Source organism: Astyanax mexicanus, chromosome 12 (assembly GCF_023375975.1).
Source record: "Astyanax mexicanus isolate ESR-SI-001 chromosome 12, AstMex3_surface, whole genome shotgun sequence".
NCBI lineage: Eukaryota > Metazoa > Chordata > Actinopteri > Characiformes > Acestrorhamphidae > Astyanax > Astyanax mexicanus.
The window spans coordinates 42,470,874-42,486,925 of NC_064419.1; the positions used below are offsets into that span (position 1 = coordinate 42,470,874).

General features: G+C 37.7%; 1 protein-coding gene across 1 annotated transcript; it reads right to left on the bottom strand.

Annotated features, from left to right (window-relative positions):
* Window positions 1-417: 417 nt before the first annotated feature.
* On the bottom strand, window positions 418-15,761 carry suv39h1b (SUV39H1 histone lysine methyltransferase b). Its single transcript, XM_022679360.2, has 6 exons — window positions 15,693-15,761; window positions 9,806-9,981; window positions 7,542-8,195; window positions 4,649-4,795; window positions 4,402-4,531; window positions 418-2,964 (listed from the first exon to the last, which is right to left on the bottom strand). The coding sequence occupies exons 1-6, from the start codon at window positions 15,709-15,711 to the stop codon at window positions 2,831-2,833; spliced, it is 1,260 nt and encodes a 419-aa protein (XP_022535081.1). The 5' UTR covers window positions 15,712-15,761; the 3' UTR covers window positions 418-2,830.
* Window positions 15,762-16,052: the final 291 nt, after the last annotated feature.

Genomic DNA, 16,052 nt, shown 5'->3' on the forward strand with positions numbered 1-16,052 from the left:
TCTCCTATGCGGTTCTGAGTATTGAAGAACAGGGTGAAAGAAAGATAATAATAAAAAAAATACAGAACAACAGATACAAGACTACAGTCTATAATTATTTCATACGCTCAGTGGATTATTTCTGATGTTCCGTGGGCAATCCCTAATTTAGGCCTTAAAAAGTTGCATTCAAGTGCATGTACAAATAAAGTAACAGAGGCCAAGACTGGATTTGGAGTTCTTACAAAAACATCATTCTTTCTGTCAGTTCTATAAAAACAAACAGGATGTTATGTTTGGCAGATTAGGACCAATTTGCTTTAGCAATTGGTTCAACAGACACAGACAGCCCATAAATCACTTTTTGTTTGGTTGTTTCCGTGCTTGTATTCTTAGCAGATGTACTATTTAACAGTGAAATCACTATTGAGGTCAAAATTCAGAATATAAACCTTTACTTTCATTTTTGTACAGTTAGCATTTCAGCTCTCAAACAAAACAACACAGAGCAGGACCACAATGGCACAAACCATCAGGACATTTTAGAAACAGACATTAGAAGAGTAAAAAAAAAACACAAGAGTGTGTTAGGTTTTACTGTGTGATTTACACATCTGTCCAATCCTTCTTCTGTTTCAGGCCTTCAGAGCATTCACAGTACAGTTTTGCCCCCTAATGGATGCTTAATGGAATGGAAGCTGCACGAGTGTTTCGGTACATTTTCCAGACAGATTACACCCAGACTAAAACAGAGCTTTCTCACTGCTGAACTGCAGAATAGGTGTAATCAGAATCCAGATAAAACTACTCTTTAATTTCAAGTATGTTGTACAAATCATTGTAATTACTCTTTTAAAAAAAGAAAAACATAATAAAAGCATTCTTATAAAAAAAAAATACCCAAAACTATAAAACTTTTCATTAAAAAACAGAATATGCATAATCCCTTTCCAATCTGACAACAGTACATTTTACTTTTTAGTTCAAGTTCAAGGAAAAAAATAAGAAAACGAAAAAACATTTACAAAAGAACTGTACACTTTCACAATGTGGTAAAACATTCTTAGACCAGCGGTGTCCAGATTAATCCAGAAAGGGCTGTTATGGCTGCAAACAGCAGCAGCCGACTCCCCTCCTTTAATCAGATCAATTAGTCTTTAAACTATTAATCACACCCGATTCTGCCTGATTAGCGTGAAACCCCGCAGCCACGCCAGACCTTTGTGGTTTAAACTGGACATCCCTCTCTTAGACCATCATCATGCCTGATGGTAGGAAAACTGCAGAAATGTCATAAAGGCTACGTTGTTCACATAGAAGGTAACAGTGGTCCAAAACCAATCTTTTTTTTTTTTTTTTTTTTTTTTTTTTTTTTAGACAATGGGGGTGGGAATCACAGGGCATCTCACTATACAATATTATCACAATATGTTGCGAATAATAATAATAATAATAATAATAAAACTTCACGATACTGTGAGACCAGTCCTCAATATATAACAAGACAATTCTCTACAATACTTCACGCCATCTTCGATTATTTAGGAGTATTTAATCCTCTTAGTAACAAATCTGATCAGTGCCACCACATGGAGTAACGAAGCGGTAACTTTAATAAGTAAAATTAGAGGGAGAATCGTAACTTTAGATCATTTATAGCCCTGTCTGAATGGGAGTAGTTTCTCAAGGGGGTGTCTGTAAAAAAAAATATATATATTTTTCACTTCTACTCAAAGATAAAACTTTGAGTAGTCTGGACTGCAGTTTAAAAAAAAACGAAAAAACAGGAGGACTAGTGAGATGATGGTCACGACATCACGTTCAGTAGCTCCTCCATTTCCACTTGCTGTTGTTTTAACAGGGATCTCCATAGTAACACATGCCCAAAGTTTAATTATGGTGCACGGCTGTGAACAAATAGCTATTTCATTAAAGGCAAGTTGACGAAACTCAGATGTGGATCCGGACAGGACTAAAATTACTGGAGGACCACGGAGTTCATTGACAAAAAAGAAGGTAATTCAGCCTGTAATTTTCTTAGAGGACATCTGAGAAAAACACGCACATGGTCGTTCGGGATGGAAATAAAATCACAGAGTATAGAGGCAATAAAAGAGACAATTACCCCAGGACCCCCTCAGAAACTAATCCTGTCCGGATATGGCTTATGTTTTAATAAATATACCGAAAATTGATGCCACATATTAGTAATGTACTGCAAACACAATTGTTTTACACAATATTGCAATATCGACAGATGGGTAATTTTTGTATCAGTGTAAGGGAGGGGATTAGTGGCATCAGTGGCAGGATTTAAAAAATAATAATAATAATTAAAAAATCATCAATACAGGCATAATAAATATTTAGGATAAATTCTCCCTTCAAATGATTCAGATGGTTTGTGTCCAACCACTCAATGTTAAAACGAAATTTGAAGAAAAAAAAAAAAAAAAGCGACAAAAATTTAAAAAGTGGGCGTGGCTGATTAACATGGCTAAAGAGTTCAAACACATGATCATTCATAGCTCCTAAAAGTTGCCATGAACCGAAACTTAACTAAACATTTTTTTTTTTGGCGTATGTGTGTCAGGCAACTGTCTGACACAGATCACGTTAAAATTACTTTAACAGTTTAAAATAAATGTAAGATTTACTGAGAAAGTCAGATTTGGGCCACTTTTACCTGCTTTGTGAATGTAGCCTAAGATTAGAATACTTTATGGTTCAACAGTGGATGGTCATTTTATACATCCATTTGTTGAAATGTAACAAAATTCTTCCACACAAATTACATCCACTGTTCTGACAGATCGCAATTCGGCATGACAAAACTCAAAACCCAGCTTTTCTAAAACAGATACTTTCGACATGATGCCACTCCACATTTACACTCAATACGCATGCGCTTCTTGGGAGAACCAGGGATTTCAGTCAACCCGAAATTAGAGTCCATCCTCGTGCTCTCTGCATCCACAGGGTCCACTGGAGAGACGGAGAGAAAGAGTGAAAAGGTCATTCCTGTGATTAAAGTACCGGTATTGATTTTTCAGCGAACATTTGTTAACTCAAAGATTAACTAGAAAAAACAGATGCAACAGTAATCGCTTGGTAATTTTAACTCTAAAATACATTTTATTATTAAGCATAGTGTCTTGTACATTGACCTAATTGCACAAGACAGATATGTAATAAAAAACATAAATAAAAACTACTTAGAACACTGGGAAAATAAAATAGCATTTGTTACTGGTCCCCACTCTCTGACTATAAACTTTACCATTAAATATAATTATGAAAATCCTCCAGAGATGTAATATTTTTTGCATTGTTGTGTGACTATATTTTAATATATATATATATATATATATATATATATATATATATATATATATATTATTTTTTTTTTTTTTTATATAAATCCATAATATTTAAGTTTATATACACGTTGTAGTTGTGTTCCTGTGTTTTCACTCAGTCCTGTAACACATTACCCCATCTGAAACATCTGGAAAATTCTACAAGTCACATCTACAACAGGAAGTGACATCAGCTGCTCTTTTTTTCTGAAGATCATGAGAAGACCAATATTAGGTTCCCTCGTTAGTTTTTCTGTATATTTGATCTTATTGTAACAATGAATGATGAACTCAATCTCAACACTCTGTCCTGTTACCCAAATTAATTCTTAGATCTTATTGGTTTATTTTTAAAATACACAATTTGGAATGTGCTCAGTGTCCTCATGCTATTAGCATAGCTGCCATTTTTCTTGCTTTTGCTAATTCTATGCTAAAAGCTCATTCCTGTTACTCAAAATATAAAAAGTAACATGAATGAGTGTCAGTAAAAGGAGTGAGTTCCAGTAACAGGAATAAATGCCACAAACAGGAGTGATTATATCAATTATTTGAAGCATTTCTTTAAAATAAAGACTTTCTTGAGAGAAAATCAAAGAATTAGTGGACTTGCTTTTAAACATGCTTTTTTAAATGTCACATTAGTTTTGTAACCATCTTCACCTTATAAACCTTGTAAAAAAAAATTAAGTAAAGCTGCCTGAAACTGACCAGTACATGTTTTGAATGGTTAAATACGTATTATTAGATTCAGAGTTGAAAAATGTATGAGTTTAAAAAAATATATGTTTAATTTGGAAGAGTTACAACAAGCAAATGGCACCCATTAGGTGGAATGGCCCATATATATATATTTTGTTTCTTATTTTACATTCTTTTTTACCCCAATTTGGAATGTCAATTAACCACTCCTCCTGTGAGTAGTGTCCCCAACACTAGGTGGGGAATGACCCGGGATACAAACCAACGAGCCTCAGATGAGAGTGACAGCGCACTAATCTGCTGGATCACTCAGAGGCAGGTATGAACATAAACTCTTACACATAAAAGGAAAAACACTTACTCTGCATTTTGTAATCAAAGGTAAGCTCCTCTCCGGCCTTGATGGGACGAGTGGCGAAGAAAGCAATGCGCGGTAGCCTCTCATCCAGGTTCTCTATGAACACGTTGTACACCTGCAGGTTTGGGTCGCACTGCAGAAGAGAAGAGAGAGGTTTAAGTCTTAAGTTTTAGTGCAGTTTTTAGTGCAGTAAAGCTTCTGTCTGATAAATAATGTGACAGTTTGCTATATTCATTTTTAGCATACGTACGCTGTGATTGACGAAGTGTGAAATGTTGCCATAGTGAGCCGCGTCCACCGTGTACTCATCATCAACATAATCCAGATCAAACAGGTAGGTGGTTCCCTCTTTATCATACACGTGACCCCTCCTCTCCGCTTCCTCCGTCGTGATGATCTGAATGATGAAACAGTTAGAAACTATAATTATAGATAGTTTACAGAAAAAGTTCATTTAGGAACAATTAACAAAAAAAAAAGGAAAAAACTGCATTAAGCCTGTCACAATAATTACATACAAGTTTGAATATCATTGAACAAAAATATAATTTCTTGTTTATGATTGTGGCCTACATCCAATAAAAAAGTCAGGGTCTCAGAAAATTAGATTATTATATAAGACCAATTGGTACTTTTGAGCAGTGTGAGCAGTGTGCCAAGTCCTGTTAAAAATAAAATCCACATCTCCATAAAAGTTGTCAGCAGAGGGAAGCATGAAGTGCTGTAAGATTTTGTGGGAAAACAAAACTGCACTGACTTTAGAATTGATAATAAAACACAGTGGATCAACACCAGCAGATGAACATGTCTCTCCAAACCATCACTGATCATCAGTAAATTTTACATTTCATTTGTAAATCAAGGGCCCAGAGTCTGGAGGAAGAGTGGAGAGACACACAGTCCAAACTGCTCTAGGTCTAGAGTGAAGTTTCCACCAATCAGTGATGGTTTGGAGAGTCATGTCATCTGCTGGTGTTGATCCACTGTGTTTTATTATCAAGTATAAAGTCAGTGCAGTTTTGTTTTCCCACAAAATCTTACAGCACTTCATGCTTCCTGACAACTTTTATGGAGATGTGGATTTCATGTTCCAGCAGGACTTGGCACACTGCCAAAAGTATTTTTGGGGTTTTTTTGTAAGCCATAATCATCAACAACAAAAGAAATAAACACTTAAAATAAATCAGTCTGTGTGTAAAACATCTATATAATATAAGTTTTAATTAAGAGGTGCACTAGTACTTATTTATTATATGGCTAGAACCCCAATACAATTTGTAAAGATTGTATTTATGGCAGAAGAGCACATTTAACCCTGCTTACTTGGAAAAAAAAAGTTAATTTCTCTCATTTTTAAATGCATTATTATGGTTTATATATTGTCATTATACCATTGGTATAAAATGGCCATAAAATAATAAAATATTATTTATTATACATTATTTCCAGATCAATATATCATACAAATAAAATATGTTATTGCGACAAGCCTAAGAAATGAAACACAAACTTAATACAGTGGCAATGACGTTTTCTACACTCGTGGTCAAAGTTTGGTTTACTCTAAATAATTTAATTAAAATGAGCTCCAAAAAGCAAGTTTTGTTGATTTTGTACAGAAGAAAAGGAGTACTTTGCAATTGTTAATTAGGATATTAGTGTTATGGCTTGTTCATGGTCACTGTTTGAAAGTGAAGCTGATGCAAAAATATTAATACCCCGCCTACTCAAACCTCGCCCCAATAATCTGCAGTCATGGGCTTCTCTAAGCAGCTACCTAGCAATCTGAAAAGTATAATAACTGATGCCCAAAAATCAGGAGATGGAGCTAAGAATAATGAGCATAAACAGGAATTCTGGAGGTTCAGTTAAAGTCTCAAAGACAAAAGAACTTTTCATAGAGAAGTTATCTACGGATGCACAAATATAATGCATGCCTAGGACTTTAAGATATGGAAAAAAATACATATCACAACACTTAAAACTAAAAAATAAAAAAAGCTTTTAGAAAATACTGCCATACTGGTCATCTCTATGCACACTCTATTTAAAAAACAATGAGAAGAAACCCTTTCCTGTATCATCAAACACTACTGAAAATCTGTGGATAGACAAAAGAGCAGTTCCTGCATGACAGCCAACCATAAACCTTAGATCTAGAATTCGTCTGCAAGGGAAAGTAGGCACTGAATCCCCAAACAGGAAGTGAAAGCATCTTAGCAGGAAATAAAAAAAATCCCTGGAAACTCTCAAATTACCCAGAAAAAAATGAATACTCTAAATTGATCTGGTGTGTGTGTGGGGTGTGTATTTAAGTTTGTGTGTGTGTGTGATGCAGTCCTCCCGGTGGAGGGTTGTTTCCGGTTGAGAGTATTGTATTGTAAAGCTTCCTTGGGTTTCTAGAAAGGCGCAAATAAGTGCAACTTCATTTATTCAGTCATTCACATAAAAAAATGAATAGGGTAAACCTGCAGTGAAGAATATTGGTTGTGAAATTCTGTGAAACTGACTAATAAATCCTTAATCCTGGTATTTATTTATTTATTTAGGAGTGTTTTATCCTCTTCAGTAGCACAGATGATGTGAAGTATCATGGAGAATTGTATTGTGATAGATTGAGTTTTACAGAATCACAGTATTGTAATATATCTTTGTTATTGTGGAAAATGTATCGCCATAATAACATATAATATTCCACAGTTATTTTGACCAAGAGCGCCTAATCTTTTTCAATACTAGGGGTGGGCGATATGGCTCTAAAATAATATCACGATATTTCAGGGTATTTTTGCGATAACGATATACTTGGCGATATAGAAAAACTAAAATAATTCATTCATTTCAGGAATATAGTATAAGAGTATAACAGAATAATCATAATATGGCAAATAAATAGTATAGCATAAAATAATATAATGCAGCAGAATATTTAGTGCATGCATATAAACTACAAACTAAAACAATTATACAATAAATAAACCTAAAGATTCACAGTAAATAATAGACTACTTTTAAGACAGAACATCTCTATTATCACAATATGGATTTTTAATATCATGATATTTCTGTGTCACGATATATTGTATACGATATAATATTGCCCACCCCAATTCAATACTTCTCCTCCCCCTTTATAGTCTTACCTCTCCTACGTATTCCATGACGAAGGTGTTTTTGCGGATGCGCTCCATGGTCCGTACTCCCCAGCCTCTGCCATTGTCTGTTCTAAAAATGCATAGTGAGTACTGAATGCCCTTCTGAACCACCCTGTTGGGGCATTCCGGGCCGCAGCGGCACCTCCTGTTGCACTCGTAGACGGGCAGCCCCGGCCGAACGCGCACCTGCCCGAGCTCGTTATACGCAAACTTGTGCTGCGAGGCTCCGGCACAGCAGCCCTCCACCGGATCATTCAGACAGTCCGTACACTCGCAGCCCACAGCCACCTCAGTCAGAGAGATCCCGTCACCCACCTTATAGTCATTAATGTAGGTGAAGTTCTTTGGCGGACCTTCCATATCTACCAGGTTCTCCACAAAGATGCGGCCCTTTTTGTTGCCCAGGCTGTTGAGGTGCGTCTCCCACTGTTTGAGGGTCTTCCTGAGCTTCGCCCGCTGGACGAGGTGAGAGGCGAGGGAGGCGTCCAGTTTTTTCGGGATGGTCCGTTTCTTGAGTCTCCGCAATTCTCGCACCATGTCCTCCCAGAACTGACTGAGCAGATCTGTGCACTTCAGGTTCTTCCGTGGCTCCCATGAGTTCATAGACTCTGGATAGCCTTTCCATTTCACCAAGTATAACTCCTGGAAGTGAGAAAAAGACAAAAACCTCAATAAATGACCATAGAAAGTCCGGATTGTGTCTATTTTTTGTTTTATTTCTGTTCAGCAAAAGAAAAAAAAATTCTCTCTGAAATTATTAACATTAAAAACTTAAAAAAAAAAAAAATGTGGACACATAATATATATAAATATGTTAAATTATAATGTTGCATCAGTGAACATGCCAACATATTAATAAAAAATGACTAATAAACAGAATTATGTGATTAATTGCAATTAATTGCACTTTTCTTCTTATTTTTCATTTTCTACCATTTTTCTCCCAATTAAGTTAGGCCAACTGTTCCACCCATTCAGCTGCTACTCAGCTGTATATCCCCATCACTGGTGATTTCACAACATAAGGAGAGAACGGTAGCCAGCCCGCTTGGAGGAAAGCGCAGCGACTCGGTTCTGATACATCAGCTCACAGACGCAGCCTTGTGCGGATCGACATCACCCTAGGAGTGATGAGGGGAAAAACCGCCATCTACTGTACCCACTCAAAGAGAGCAAAACCAAATGTGCGCTCTCAGGGCTCCGGCAGCTGATGGCAAGCGGCATGACCAGGATTCAAACCAGCGATCCTAGCGAGTGGCAGCATTTTAGACCGCTGGACCACTCTGCGCCCCTCTTTTTTCTTCTTCTAAAAACTAAGCTTTTTAATAATAGGTATTTAAATGTACAAAAAATAATCAGTGCTAGATTGAAAAAATGTAATTATATTTACATTATTGTTGTCAATTGCTTAAAAAAAATATTATATAAACTACAGCAATATTCCTTGCTTTAATCATGATGGCACTTTTCTTTATTTTTGGGAAGGCTACAAAAAAAACGTGGAATGTGTTATGGTTATATTCTTAATTATAATATACTCTCTTAGGGTAGTTTTAATGCTTTATAACTGTGCTGAGTAACTGAGTTTAACATGTACAAGTGTGAGAAAGGGAGAGAGACTGGACTTCAGCATATATAAAAATAACCTTCCATCTGAAGTCAACAGTACGCAATTCTGTATTATATCTCTGACTAAAAATGGCTCTGTAAATCTGTAAACATTTACATAAAAAAAAAAAAAAATTATATATATATATATATATATATATATATATATATATATATATATATATATATATATATATATATATTTTTTTTTTTAATGTTAAAGTTTACAGATTAGTCTCAAGCGTTAATGTATTAATACTGACAGCCATATTTAAAACTGATGTCAGGAACTTTTCAAACAGAACATTCTGAAACAAAGTTTGAACCAAGATTTAAGTTTTTGCTATTTTGGATTTAAGTTTTTGCTATTTTGCATAACAAACAAGTGTAATACATTTCTGTTTATAAGTAAGGGTTAATCTACAGTTACAGCAGATACAGAATCACTAGCATAATCTGTTAAAAATAATTTGTTTTTTTACACTGCAGGCAAACCAAATCATGGTTCAGCTAATTCAGACCAAGACCAGATTTTTTTTTGGCTGGACCACATTTTGCTCCAGAAAGTGGTTCTGTTGGTTTGGACCATCTGACCTTCAGAGTTTTTACCTATTCTGATGATGAATTATTCAAAAAAGGATTACCTGTACTTCCTCTGTGTTCCGGAGCGTGAGAACGATACGCTTGTAGTTGCAAAGATATTCAACCTCAAAATCACACAAGTTGTTTTTGGTGACGCCCAGCTCTTCACAGACGAGCCCCTCCTCTCTGCAAATCGATTGCAGCTCCTCTACAGTAGCAAGACATGCCACTTTGCACGCTAACAGACAAGAAAACAAGAATATTAATGTACATTAAATATTTACTTGTGTTAGTCAGGATTTTTATTCAACATTTAAGAAATTGTGATCATTTGTTGAAAAATGGCTCCAGAATGTCAAAGTGTTTTTCTTAGTACTGCTGTACAAATAGATTTAGAATAGACTAGTTTGAATTTTGCCTTTAAAAACAGTCAGAACTTGTATCACTGGTGTGATTTTCAGCTAAAACCGGCACACAACTCACAACTGCACACATCCTTCAGTTGTGCACTTTCATGATAAGCTGTGCCAGACAACTGAACGACTGCAGCTTCCTCACAGATAAATACCAGCAACCACCACAGTCCAAACCACACCACCCAGCACAACATTACTGACGACGAATTAACAGCTTACTGTTAGAGAATACTGATAGATGAACAGCTTACTGTTAACAATATGATACCCTAAAATATTGTGACATATCATCCATCCCTAATTATCACATCAGGATAGGGGTTTGCCATATTGTATCGTACATGATAATATCGCTAAACATTTTGAATATCGTGCCATATTACCCACCTCTAATTATCACATCAGAGTACTATTTTTTTGCCGTTTTTAGCTAAAGAAAAATTCACACTGTTCTTATTCCCTATTATATATATCTACTAGAGTATCATCAGTATCATTTATTCTACTTCAATCCTGGATATATGGAGATATTTAGATTGTATTTAGATATTTAGATTGGCTTTGCCTCTCTGATGGCTCTTGACAGGTCGGCTCTCGCTTTCCTCAGGGCCACCTTGGGGAAAGCGAGAGCCGACCTGTCAAGAGCCATCAGAGAGGCAAAGCGCGCACACGCCCAGAGAATCCACAGCCACTTCAAGGACACGGGTGACGCGCGGCGTATGTGGCAGGGCATCCAGGCAATCACCAACTACAGGACAATGCCACCATCCTGTGAACGTGATGCCCCCCTCCCTGATGCCCTGAACAACTTTTATGCACGGTTTGAGGCACAAAACACCACGATGGTGAGAAAGACCATGCCCAAGCTGGACGAGCAGGTATTGTGCCTGACTGCAGTGGATGTGAGGAACACAGTCCACAGTGTCCTGCCTCAATGACTACCGTCCCGTTGCACTTACACCCATCATCATGAAGTGCTTCGAGAGGCTAGTCATGAGGAACATCAAGACACGACTGCCCTCTTCACTGGACCCCCTGCAGTTTGCGTATCGTCCCAATCGCTCCACGGACGATGCCATCACCACCACCCTTCATCTCTCCCTCACCCACCTGGAGAAGAAGGACACTTACGTCAGAATGCTGTTTATAGACTTCAGTTCAGCATTCAACACCATCATCCCACAGAACCTCATCAGGAAGCTAAGCTCGCTCGGCCTCAACACCCCCCTCTGCAACTGGATCCTGGACTTTCTGACGGGGAGACCCCAGTCAGTCCGGTTCGGGGGCAGCACCTCCAGCACCATCACACTGAACACTGGGGCCCCCCAGGGCAGTGTCCTGAGTCCTCTGCTGTTCATCCTGCTGACTCATGACTGTGCTGCAAAACACAGTTCTAACAGCTTTATCAAGTTTGCCGATGATACAACCGTGCTGGGTCTCATCACCAAAGGCGACGAGTCAGCATACAGAGAGGAGGTGCAGCGGCTGACAGACTGGTGTACAGTCAACAACCTTCACCTGAATGTGGACAAGACAAAGGAAATGGTTGTTGACTTCAGGAGAGCACAACACACCCACTCTCCACTCAACATCGACGGGTCCTCTGTGGAGATTGTTAAGAGCACCAAGTTCCTTGGTGTCCACTTAGCAGATAACCTCACCTGGACCCTGAACACCAGCTCTACAGCCAAGAAAGCCCAGCAGCGTCTCTACTTCCTCCGGAAGCTGAGAAAGGCCCGTCTCCCTCCACCCATCCTCACACTCTTCTATAGAGGGACCATTGAGAGCATCCTGAGCAGCTGCATCACTGCCTGGTTTGGGACCTGCACCGTCTCTGACCGCAAGACCCTCCAGCGTATTGTAAGGACAGCTGAGAGGATCATCGGCGTCTCTCTCCCCTCCATCACGGACATTTACACCACCCGCAGCATCCGCAAAGCAACCAGCATTGTGAATGACCCCACTCATCCCTCACACGAACTGTTCTCCCTCCTGCCTTCGGGAAGAAGGTACCGCAGCATCCGGTCCAGCACGACCAGATTCTGCAACAGCTTCTACCCCCAAGCCATCAGACTCCTCAACTGCAGAGACTGAACTGATGGTTTTTCTGTACATGCACACACACTCTTACCCCACTTACCCCAGAAAATGGAAAGCACTAAAAACCCTACTACCTCACTGGACTCTATTGCACACTGTGTAATAGAGGTAATTACTACCTCACTGGTCTTTTTTGCACACTTTTTGCACACTGCATAATTTGCACACTGTCTTGTTATTTATTATTCTTTGTCTGTATTGTGTTGTATTGTCTGTCTGCACTTTTGTACTGTTGCACTATTGTTCTGTCTACACTGTGTTTATGTGCACCATGGTCCCTGGAGGAACGTTGTTTCGTTTCACTGTGTACTCTGTATATAGCTGAAATGACAATAAAAAACACTTTGACTTTGACTTTGAGTATCATGACCTTCTGGATCATTGACTTCTGTTACAAATCTGATAAAATTATTTTTTAATATCTCAGTTAGCCATATCATATTGCATGCAATAATACAATTCAAAATATTTTTTTGAATTCAGTGTTTTGTCATATCGCCAAAAGTATTGTTATGAAAATACCATGAAATATCTTGATATTATTTTAGAGCCATATCGTCCACCCCTACATCAGGATACTACTTTTTTGCTGTTTTTAGCAAATGAAAAAATTCACACTGTTCTCATTTCCCACAGACAGATTATATTTGTCCAGTATCATTTATTTTACTTTTTCTAATCCCGGATATATGGATATATATGGAGTGCACTATTATTAGTATCATGACATTCTGGATTATTGACTTTTGTTACAAATCTGATAAAATCCTTGTATTTGTTTATGTCTCAGTTAGGGGTGTTCCTTATCACATGCACATGTTATTATCATATGCAATAAAAACATTTAATTTTTATTTTGTTGTAGTAGTGTATACTTGAAATATATATATATTTTTTTATTCAGTGTTTTGTCATATCGCCAAAAGCATTATTACTGCGAACTAGAGTTGCACGGTGTACCGAAGGTTCGATTCTTTTTCGATACTACGTCATCACAAACGATTCGGTTCTTTAGCGTTCGATGCTTTCGATACTGTATATAGCCCAGTCACTAGCTTCAAATGAGTCAAATTAGTAGGCGCGATTTGATTCAGTTCATAAGAAAACTGATTCACACCGCAGCAGTCGGTGTGGCAGGATTCAGATAAACTTAGTGTTCTGAACAAATGAATCGATTCACGTGTGAATCGATTCATTTGACTCGGTTGAGAGCGACACACGCACGCGCAAGCCAGCAGAGCAGCAGCGAGAGAGAGCAGCGGCGAGTGTAGAATGGCGACGGCTAAAATAACAGATGTCTCTCGTCCGCGACTTGTAGACAAAACGGGCGCGAGGAGTGAAGTGTGGGAAAATAGTCTGAGATGTAGGCATCTGTTTTTAATTTATTTTTATTTTTAAATAAAATAACGAAAACTGAAAGTGAAACTAAACTACTTTATTTATTAGCGCTGTTTTCACTCCCGCAGTTGTACAGCGGGGGGTGTTGTGCCGATTCTGTCCGCGAAGCGGGAGTCGGATTCAGTAGCGAATTCGGCACAAGCGCGGCGGCCCCTCGCGGTCCGCGGTGTTAGTTGTAAGCGCTCGCGCTAGCCGCAAAATACGACAGAAAACACTGAGGGAGCTGCAGACTTATGTGTGGGACTAGAATATGCGCACGAGGAGATCAAAGAGAACCTTTACCTGTGAGTAGCTCACATCAGAACACGCAAATCTCTCTCTCTCTCACTCTCGCTGTGTCTCTCTCTGTGTCTCTCTCTCTCTCGCACGTGAACGCCTCCGCGTTTGACCTGCAGCACTGTGTTTAGCTGTTCTTAAAAATCATTTTAATTAAATAATAGTTCTATGCTTCTATGTTACAGTGTTATTTAACATAATTCTGATCATATTTCGCTCATTCATTTAGCAGACAAGCACCCTGATCTCTACAAAGAGCTGAGAAGTCGACAGGTTAGTGGAGTTAGTCAAGATACACTCTGTCTGTAGCTTTACTAAGATTTTCTAGCGACTGCTAGTAAATCACGTTAACATGGAGAGGAGTGTGCAGGAGTTTTGTTTTGGACCCGTGGTTTTCTCTATTTCTCCATTATCCCATTGGCTGTGAAACATGAACTCAAGATGTTCACGTTTTCGCGTTTCCATCGCAAATCTGTGGTCAGGCACGTAGCCTGCTTGCTCGTTACACTGAACATGGGCTTATTAATTATGTTATAGTTAAGGTTATAATAACGAAACTTGTTTTTTGTTCAAATGTTTCATTTTAGAATAAAAACGTTTGCACCGATTGTTCAGTGTTCAATCCAGTTCTGTCAAAAATAAACAGTTTATGTTCAGATATTTTTATTGTTTTTTTTCTTCCAAGTATCGTTTTGGTATCGAGAATCGTGATACTACAGTTGGTATCGGTATCGAAGTCAAAATTTTGGTATCGTGACAACCCTACTGCGAACATACCATAAAATAGTGTGATATTTTAGGGCCATATCGCTATCACTACTGTGTAATTATATTATATGAATCTACAATGTAGAAAATACATTTAATAATTAAACAAAAGAAAAACACTGAATTAATTTAATTAAAATTACTTTAAGGGCCAGTTTCTGAAATGGAGAAAAAAATAAAAAATAAATAAATAAATAATAAATAATAATAATAATAATAATAATAATAATAATAATAATAATAATAATAAGCGGGCTGTATATATATATATATATATATTTATTTTTATTTTATTTTTTTTAATGGGAAATCTCAATTCAAAAGGCTGTGTAGTCACTGTTTAGGATTGTACCGCTAAGGATGTGTGCTGCTGGTATTATTAAGCTACTAGAAAGACACATGTAGTTTATAGCTGATATGATTTTAGGCTAAAACTGCTGGATTTTGTAATATTTTAAGTACTTTAAACAGACAGACACTCCTCAAACCATTAGCTACCACACAATACTACACACAGGCCAGCGGGCTAACCGGCAGCGGAGAGAGGAGCACAGCGTGGAGCGGTTACTGAGAAAACCCAAATAATTTACAGTTAATCTAGTAAAACAAATCAGCTGGCACCAGTTTAACCCACAGTTATACAGAGTTAAATCATGATTTCCCGCTGTGATTATTAACGTTACTCTCAGACTGTATTAAACTCAGTCCCGGGCCCGGTATTACTCCGATCCTCTGATAATCTCCTCGGTTTGGCGCTAACTCCGCCGCTGCTGCTGCTCCCCCACAACAACACACTGCTTTAAACTAACCAGCGAACAGCCCGTTAAACTACAGCGATTACTGCACTATAAACAACCCCACCCACACAAACAACGCCTTATACTCACTAAACTACACAAACACAACTCCTCCAACCGCCGCTGGTCTCCGCTACTAAACCTACAGCACGAGAAACACGAGTTTAAAGAGTTTAACCCCAGCGATTTCTTACCTTTCAAATCTTCCGCCATCTTCCTACTACCGCCAAAATGGAATATTAAAATACCGCACGCCGATTGGACACGGAGCTGTGTGATTGACAGCTAAATGAACCAATAGGAACAAGGCTTTCCAACTCTTACGTGCATGACGTAAGATGTGTTGGTAAAAATATGAAAAGTCAGTTTAATCCGTGCTTAATGTACAAATTAAGCTTCGTATGCAAAAAATTGAAAAATATAATTATTTTTATTTTTGTTACATTAAATTATTGCATTACATATTTATAGCTAACAATTTAATGTAAAATATATATATATATATATATATTACATTTTATTTCATACAAAGCTTAATTTGTACACAACAATTT

Bases quoted from the DNA above. Each gene is read 5' to 3' on its own strand.
- suv39h1b (XM_022679360.2), bottom strand. The intron at 8,196-9,805 runs GTAATCCTTTTT...TCTCACTTCCAG, and splicing joins GGAACACAGAGGAAGTACAG to GAGTTATACTTGGTGAAATG. The intron at 4,796-7,541 runs GTAAGACTATAA...TTCATCATTCAG, and splicing joins TCATGGAATACGTAGGAGAG to ATCATCACGACGGAGGAAGC.